This window comes from Abramis brama, assembly GCF_963993115.1.
Source record: "Abramis brama genome assembly, chromosome: 17".
Taxonomy (NCBI): Eukaryota; Metazoa; Chordata; class Actinopteri; order Cypriniformes; family Leuciscidae; genus Abramis; species Abramis brama.
Window position 1 is genome coordinate 6,463,968 of NC_139979.1, and position 9,383 is coordinate 6,473,350.

Genomic DNA, 9,383 nt, shown 5'->3' on the forward strand with positions numbered 1-9,383 from the left:
CATTTCAAAGATTTCTTTTCCACGAAGGACCACCTTAGGATCATCCTCACTGTATACTGTTTGAGTATCCTGCTTTTCAATTAAACAAAGGCGACAGAAATGACGGCTACTAAATGACTCATTAAAACCAAGAATTGAGTGCATTCCTAGATTATCGCCAGTGATCTGTGCAACGGTGCCATAAATCTGCTCATCTGAAAATGGAAGACTTAATCCTTGGCTTTCCAGTATCTTTATATCATTTATCAACGGTTCTAGAATAACATTAAAACCGTACTTACTTATATCCTGTGTGTGAAAAAGTGATAACAAATGAATGTTCATTAGAACGGAGTTAAATTTGGGGGGCAAGTTTCTTACAATAAAATAAAGACAGCCAATTTTGTGAATTACACGTTTGGAGCCAAGGGGATTGGCAGTTTCAAAATCGTCATAGTATATTTGGATTTGTAATGCATGTTTCTTGGTTGTAAACAAAGGGTGAGTTTTAAAATAACTACCATCGCTAAAATCTTTAAAAGTGTCAGTCTCTAATCTACAGTCTTTCCTTAGGAGATCACAAATGTCTGGATTTCTGCACATGAATTTCAAACTTTCTAAAATTGGCACATAAATGAAAGTATCTTTAACTGGTACTTGGTCATAAGTACCAGATTTCTGATTCAGTCTGCTATCATATCTCAGTCCAAGTGTTATCTCAACTGGTTCAACCACTCCCCATTTTTCTTTAAAGTACTCATTTCGTTTCCATTCGGTATTCAGATTTGTGAATGGATTTTCTAATTTTTCAAAAGATTCGTTTATCACAGATTTGTAAGGGTCACTTGTAGGTAAAGCAGAAAGCATGTTAAGCTTTGCTTGTGTGTGAAGTGCATCTGTAAGTTCCTCTAAATCTCCTACAATTGAGGTCACTAAACTGTTTGAAATTCCACTTCCTTGTAATTTTGCCACAATGGATTCACACATTTCTTTAGTTGAATCTTTAGTAAACTCAGAATCATTGTTCTCAGAGGAAACACTGGAACAAGGAGATTCATGCTGGGGATTTATTTGGTTCTCTAAAGCATCTACTCGTGAAGAACTTGCAACTGGCTCACTCGAACATCCAACAGTTGAAGTTTGAGCAATTCTCTGAACATTGCTATGAACATTATTAAGGTGCTTACGAAAACCTGCATATGTTTGGAACTGATGCCTACAACCTTGCTGCGAACAAATCAATTTGAACTTAGATCCAGGATAGTAACTATGTTCACCTCTTAAATGTGAAATCAACTGTTGACTGCTGTGGTGCTGTGTCTGACAAATAAAACAGATCAGCATTCTCTCAACAATAATCAGACTTTAAGATAAGGTTACTGTCTGGTTAAGCAGTCTGGCTCTCAAGTCTTTGACTCTGGGTGACTCCTTCATTTTCCCTACATCAATGTTATACACTGTTGTCTGCAGGAAAGTGTAAAAGCTCACAAGTGCACTATCATAGGACAAATTGAACACGAAATGTGCCTTGAAAAGTTCATCAAAAGCCCCAAGGGAGCGGTTTGCCTGGCATGGGATGAGATGCTTATCCAAGGTGATGTAGAAGCTGTCAATCTTGCTTCTCTGACGTCCAACGGCAAGGAGGTACGGGTGCTGATGCTGGTTGTTTCTGAGGTGCTCCTCCAAACTGCAGCATGACTAGGGTTAGAATGAACACAGAACATTAGACAAACATAATGTGCAATCACAGAGAAAACAACATTATAAAATAATTGCTCAAACGTTGACTCAGAAATATGTGAATGCCTACAAGACTTGATTTTTAATCTCATTAATGTTTTGAACAACCAACAACACTTTAAAATGCCACTACCTTATGAAAGATTACAAGTCTTTCAACAGCATCACATGCACTGATTTTTGGAGACTTCAGTCCTCCTGGTGGTGGTGGAAGAAGATGTATCAGTAACAGAAGGGATGCCATTTCCTGGTCATAGACTGAAGACAAAGATTAACATGAATTAATTAACTGAAAACTTATAATGTAATACTTTAAGTTTGATTAAGAACAGAGAGCATATTAAACATTCATCTGTTTTGTTCATGTTTAGCCTGAAATTTGTTTTCCAGATTAAAAAAAATTAATCTGGAAAACACCCGTCTTATAGGTTGTGATGTTGCTCATATTTTTAACTATAAATGCAAATTTAGCAAATGCTCCAAAACAATTAAATCAAATACAACTTACCTCTTGCCTCGTCAAGATCACCTTCTGCTGACAGCAACAACTGACTCAACTCTGCTGTCGATGATAGACGCTTGGCTTCTTTTATGACATTTGGCCTGAAGAACGTGTCCCACTTCTGAAGCAGCCTGGTGGATATCTCGGCATCAAATAGGAGAGTGAAGTCCTGATCCACCTTTAAGAAAGAAGACATTAAACTATAAACAATACTCTCAAATTGCATGCCACTGAAAACATGTTACCAGCCTGTTACCAAACTTACCAGCCCCTTTGTATCCAGGAATCTTGGGAAGGTGGAGAGAATATCAACACTAGAGCCTGGATCTTTAACAAGCTTCTGGCGATGCTGAAAGGTCTGTCTCATCTTCTGGAAAATTTGTGACTTGTCTGTGGCATGGTTGAGCAAAGACATGGCCTCTTTGCAAGCATCCCCATCAAGTTGATCTTCAAAATTAGTAACCCTTTGGCATTTAGGGCCTCCTGGAGAAACATCAAGAGGGCTGTCTGGTAGCACAGATCCTCGACGAATCTTCCTGTGGACTGTTTTCATACGCCAGGCGATGTATCCTGTGTTGCTTGCAGCATCATAGAAGTGTTCCTGAAATAGACTTTTTAATCCTTTATCATGTACAGACTAAAATATCAAACATTTACATTTTAATGTCATAGAAACAGCCTGTGTAATAATATTACAAGTATGAATTAAAGTGCCATGCAAACAATAACAATGACTTACGTAGCCTTTCTTAGAATATGGATCTCTGAGGGAAGGGAACAGCATCACGATGCCATGGGCATACTGTTCTCTGACTGATTTAGTAGGGAGTTGTCTAAGAGAAAGTATCAAATTAGTTATCGTAATTTACACAATGACAATGCAGTCATTGTCAAAAAAAGAAAAATATGCTAAAACAAATACCCGTGTGTATCAATCATGTGAGACACCAGAATATTAATCATGTGTCTTCTTGTGGCATCTGTAAGAGTTTCTGTTTCTAGATACTCCTGCAGTACTGCCTCACCACCAGACTTGAATTTTAGCACATCTTCAACCAACTAATAAAAAACAAGAGAATGGTGATTCACAATTTTTTAGAAACTCATAGGGGAGAAAGTGTTAAGAGGGATAGTTCACACAGAAATGAAAATTCTGCCACTAATTACTAAGCTTTGTGCTAACCTGTTTAGCAGACAGTGCAGATGTATACTCATTTCTTTGTCTTTTGTTAGGGACCTCATCTAAGATTACAGTTGATGCACTTGAGCTGCTTGATTCAGATGTCTCAGATATGGAAGAGTAGTCTGAAAATTCTGAAGAATTAGAAAATATTAAAATATTTTGATGACCAGCACAAGGATCAGAAACATGAAATAGCTCATTTATCATATATTTATTTATTTATTATGAGTGCTTGATGATACCTTCCTTTCAAATTCAATAAACTTACCATCATTTGAGAAAACAGTCAGCACCACATTGCCTTGTCCAACGAGGTCACTGAAAATTTCAGCATCGACTTCTGTCCCCGTTGCATCCTTGTATATAACTTTTGCATCTGGAGGCAAGCAAAATCTCTCGATGACTGAAAAAGATGAGAAGATAAAACTGAATGTACTTCACATGTAAAGAAATCTGTATACAACATTTGTATAAAATATAGACTACCATATTTTAATCAAGTAAAATAAAACATACCTTTTAGATGAAATAGCATGAAGTCAAACCGTCCTTCAATACAATCCAGCTTCACATACTTCTGCTGTTCGCTGTACTTGACCTGGACCAGCATTTTTATTATAACTGCAATGCGTTTGACAATGTACATCAGTGTAAAGGAAGAACACTGTACGGCTGCATGACATATCATTTAAACATCAATAGCTCGATGTGAGGATGCGCACAAGTCACTTAATTACATTTTGGCTTGTAATAATTTGATCCCTTGTTACTTAAATCAAAACGAGGGAACGTATTAGTTTAGTACGACATGACCGCGATTTACATACGTTATGCATGACCATAAATGAATATATCGTGTTAATTTTCTTACATATAACGTTATATAAATAGAGAGAGATAGAGAGAGATGAATAATTCGTTCCCTCCTTTTAGTAAATGGCAGCGTTAGGCTAACGCAAATCGTGACCCACGAGGTAGGCCTAAAATTCATGTCCTCGTTTTGATTAAAATATGAACTTGTCCGCATGTTCTGTATAGAGCTGCGTACTATATGCAAAATTGCACATGTTGCGGTTGTATTCATAGCATCAATCATAAATGTTTAAGTAGTTTAATTTAATTTGGCTTACCGTTCAAACCTACACGAGGACATTGACGACGACGCTTTCTCCAACGAACGAAGAAGTGAAATGCGCATGCGGCGGCGCCACTGGGCGGAGTGTCATTACACCTCTAAGGAGTTGGTTTAACACCGATGATCAACTCTGGCAAATAACTCCAACTCCGAACACCATTTTACTCTAAATGAGTTAAAATTACTCTTAGGGTGTTGAAATCAACTCGGAAATGTTTAACACCTAAATTTTAACACTCCAATTTTTGCTGTGTAGGTATATTTTGATTCGATGGGAGATTTATTTAAAAAATGTATTGCATTACAAATGAATAGTTAAAATTGGTTATTTACAAAAATCTATTGTTATATTATTAAAGTAATGTAGTGAGATTACCCTTAGTTTTTTGGATGACCTCATGTTCGTCATGTATGCAAGTGACCAAAAGAGAAAGCCAGAAAAAACAAATTCTGTTTGCCAATAAAACCAACAAAATCACACTGTTTATAGTAGAAAGATAAAAAACGGGTATTTTTTCCACACAGTGGAAAACTGTGAGGAAAACCACACAGTGGAAAACTGTGAGAAAAACACAGTGAATTGAATTGAACACAATTCAATTTCTGCCAGCAAACCATTAATAATAAAGGCGCTGAACTATTATTAGCAACATCACAACCAGTCTGCCACGTCTTATTGTTAGCTCTGTATTTACACTTCTGCAGCAATCATTTGGCCTATTTATTTACTGGTGCTGAAATGCTGTCGGCTTCCTGCTATTGTCTGAATGATTATCTTCACCTGAGTGATAAGATGAGTCTTTACATTAAATCATATGCTCTGTGTGGACAGCCCACCTTTGTTTTGACTACACAGTACACACTAATGCTCATACAGTATTGCAGGAGCAGCTGCAGTGACACTGACGTCAGAGGAACAAAAGCTTTATTCTAAAAACTTAAAGAAAATTAGCCCATGATTTACTCACCCTGAAGCCATCCTAGGTGTATATGACATTCTTTCAGATGAATACAGTCGGAGTTATATAAAAAAATGTCCTGGCTCTTCCAAGCTTGATAATGGGAGTGAATGGCTGTATGTCTTTGGAAGTCCATCAAAGTGCATCTATTCATGATTAAAGTGCTCCACACAGCTCTGGGGGTTAATAAAGGCCTTCTGAAGTGAAGCGGTGTGTTTGTGTAAGAAAAATATCCATATTTAATACTTTATCGACTAAAATAACTAGCTTCCAGCAGACGGCCATACGCATCGACTTGCGCCAAAAGAGTAACCCTTGAACTTGACACACAATGAAATGACGAACACGGTTGGCTGTTTGTTTGAACCATGAGAGACGTCAATTGCCGTCATTACGTTGTATGGCCGTCTGCCAGAAGCTAGTTATTTTAGTCGATAAAGTGTTAAATATGGATATTTTTCTTACACGAACTTCACTTTGTGTAAGTTCACTTCAGAAGGCCTTTATTAACCCCCCCCCCCCCCATTTTTGGGTGACCCATCCCTTTAAACTTTACTATTCTTACAAATGCTGTTTGGATGACGTGCAATCAACAAAAAGCTGTAACAGTGTTGGGGAAAGTTACTTTTAAAAGTAATGCATTACAATATTGCGTTACTCCCCCAAAAAGTAACTTATTCTTTCAACATGAGGACAGAAGAGCTGTCAGTCAATAAATGGCAAAACAAAGCATAAAATAAAATATTCTTTTTACAGTAAAACTATTTCTATCATAGTGCAAGTTAAAGTTTACAGTGAACTTTTGTGCTCCCAGCTTCAAGCCAGATATTTGTCCTTGACTGTCTGCTGGACGTCAGTAGTACACTGTTGCAAAAGAGAGGACACCTTCCTTCCTCTAATACACAAATGGCACGTACTAGGAATCTATATATAGCCGCCTTGTCTATTTTCAGTTACAAAGTGTATTCTTCATATTCTTTATATTTTAGATGCAAAAAAAAATTAACATCAAACAAATGGAGTACTGTGCATATGTTTGAATCTTTAGGATACTGTTAATGTCATCAGTGCATTGTTTAAAAGGGTAGTTTACTTTTTGCCATCATTTACTCACCCTCATGTCAAGGAGAAAATTTGAAGAATGTCAAAGCTGCTCTCATTGAGTATTGAAGAAATGACTTTTAGGAGCTGATGGATAGATTTGTACATTTATTTAATATTTTGGACTTTAGTTTGTTTAATATTTAAAAATGTTGATCAGATAAAATAATAAAGCCTACATTTCTGAACTATACGGTTTCCCATAGAAACCTATGGGATTTTTAGGAAATGATTGTCTATAAGAAACCTGTAAGTTCAGTCAATTGGAAATTATATAATACACTAAGGTAGAACAGCTTGACAAGCCGAGGATGAATTACATTTAGAAAATTTGATTTCAAGTTAGGGATGTTGTCAATCCAACATAATTAAATAATCAATATCATCCCTTTTATGACATCTGACATACCCACTGTCTTTATGGAATCAGCAAGTCTGCACGTGTAATTTTAGGCCGTCTGTCCAGATATCGCAGGAGTTTGCCTGACATCTGTCCGCTCTTCCTGAAGCATCTGTTCACGCCCAGCAAAGCTGTCTCAGACAATAACCTGAGCGCCTTGCGTGCGTGTTTGCATGTTGCTTGCTCTTACTAGCGTGTTTTTATTATATGTCAGCACTACGCTACTGGCTCCAGACTAACACCCCATTGTCTCTGCAACTATTGTTTGTTTACTAGGCTGAGAGAAGGACAAAGACGGGAACAGATGCTGGTCTACACTTCTGGGAGCTGGCGTCGTGTGGCATCCCTAAACCGGTGGGTGTTGGCTCATTGTTTTGAGGTTCTTAAAAGGGAAGCTCCTTTACTCTGGAGATTTGGCAAACGCTTAGGACATGTACTGCACATCTTCCGAGCTTCAATGGGATCCTGTTCTGATCGAAGAGACATTATAAAGACCTAAAATGCACAAGAGAAGGATTGAAAAAAAGATGGCCATCAACTCCTTTTCATCTCCCAGTGCCCAGCTTTGAAAGCACATGCTCCCTCATAATGAAAGAAAATGAGTGGGGCCGATTATCACGCTGATATGAGGTCCTAAATGGGTGGACTACATTCCCAGAGGCCCAGAGGACCTTTGCATGAGACCATGCATTGCCTCTGATTGACCTGCTATCAAGCATCGAGGTGCTGGGAAGCCGTGCTTGCCAGTTGCCCTCATTGCTGATAAGGTCAGAGGTGTGGAGGTCTCTCGGAGAGAACAGGAGTGGCACAGATCTCGCAGTTGGTGGCAAACCAGATTACATTGGGGCTGAGAGATTACATTTGATGCTGCTGAGAGTATTAGGAATGGGTTTTCAAGGAATAGATCAGCCAAAAACGAAAACGTTTTATGTTAAGCATAATGTCCCAGCTGCTTTTTATATTGCTGAGTTTCAAAAAGAGCAAATAAAGCACCATAAAAGTAGTTTATATGACTTGTGCACTATATTCAATTCAATTCAGTTCATTTGTATAGCGCTTTTCACAATACATATAGTTTCAAAGCAGCTTTACAGGAAATGCTTGTTTCAATGATTCAACGATTTAGGCAGTATTCTGTTACTATTCAGAGATGAATATGTCAAAGTTGTCCATATTTTTTTATCAAATGTTCCAAAATCATAAGGATAGTAATACAATAAAAGGAAAATATCTGATAATTTTTTATGTCAAGTCTCCATATTCCAAATCATAAGGATAATATTACAATATAAGGATAATATTTGATCTTTTTGTATGTCAAACCACTATATTCCAAGTCCTAGGGATAATATTACAATATGAGGATAATATTTTGTAAGTTGATTCACTATTCCAGGTCATAAGGATGATATTACACTATAAGCTTATTTGATAGTTTGTATTTTGATCCACTATATTTCAAATCATAAGGATAAAATCACAATTTAAGGATAATATCTGATAGTGTTGTATGTCGATCCACTATATTCCAAATGATCTGAAGCCATAACTCTGAAACTGAATTATTTTAGTATCATATTATCGTTTTTATTAATACTTTGAATTCATTTTTAATTTTATATGTTCTGTTTTATTTTTAAAGTTTTAGTAATTTTGTTGTGCATTTTTGTCATTATTATTAGTTCTTAAATATGTCTAAACAGTTTTTATTCATTTTTATTTCAATTTTAGTTTTAGTTATATTAGTAGCCTACATCAAGTTATACTAAATGTAAAAAAGTAATTTTTTTTTTTTTTTTTTACAGTTTTAGGGGCCGTTTTACACGACACCATTTTCAACTAAAAACGGAAAACTTTTTTTGCGTTTTGGTCGTTCATTTGCATGAAAACAGCGTTTTGGGGCCTGAAAATGCAAACTTTTGAAAAGTGCAAGTTTTTGAAAAAATGTGTAAGACTGCATTTGTGTAATTTCTTCCCGTTATGTTATGTGCACATCATGGACACGCCTAGACAAAACAAGAACTAGACTACAACTACAAAAACTTGAATACGTGAAAAGGTGACGTCATGCGCATGCGTGTTACGTGTTCAGTCTATAAGCGTTTCTTTGCAAAGTAAACAAAGTTCGCGGATGAACGGGGATTGTTTTGACAATGTTGTTGTCTGTACGTGAAAAACGCATCGAAATTTTAGCTTTTTAGCATTAACTTTTAGTTAACTATAATAACCCTGGTGTGAAAAACAGACTGAAATTATGTTATTCACTGATATGCTTCCACACAAAATCTCCATTGTGAAGCAATGTGTATTTTAAATACTACTTTATTTTGGATGATCCCAAAACGGCCAATTTCCAGGATGTTCACACTCAGGGGGATGAGGCT

The 9,383-nt window shown here is 36.7% G+C and overlaps 1 protein-coding gene across 1 annotated transcript; it reads right to left on the minus strand.

Moving 5' to 3' along the window:
* Positions 1-1,344: 1,344 nt before the first annotated feature.
* Positions 1,345-4,014, minus strand: LOC311067868 (uncharacterized protein; the record flags this gene model as incomplete). Its single annotated transcript, XM_084090016.1, has 9 exons — positions 1,345-1,677; positions 1,853-1,977; positions 2,228-2,399; positions 2,487-2,822; positions 2,961-3,054; positions 3,144-3,280; positions 3,405-3,535; positions 3,673-3,807; positions 3,921-4,014. The coding sequence occupies 9 exons, from the start codon at positions 4,012-4,014 to the stop codon at positions 1,345-1,347; spliced, it is 1,557 nt and encodes a 518-aa protein (XP_083946142.1).
* Positions 4,015-9,383: the final 5,369 nt, after the last annotated feature.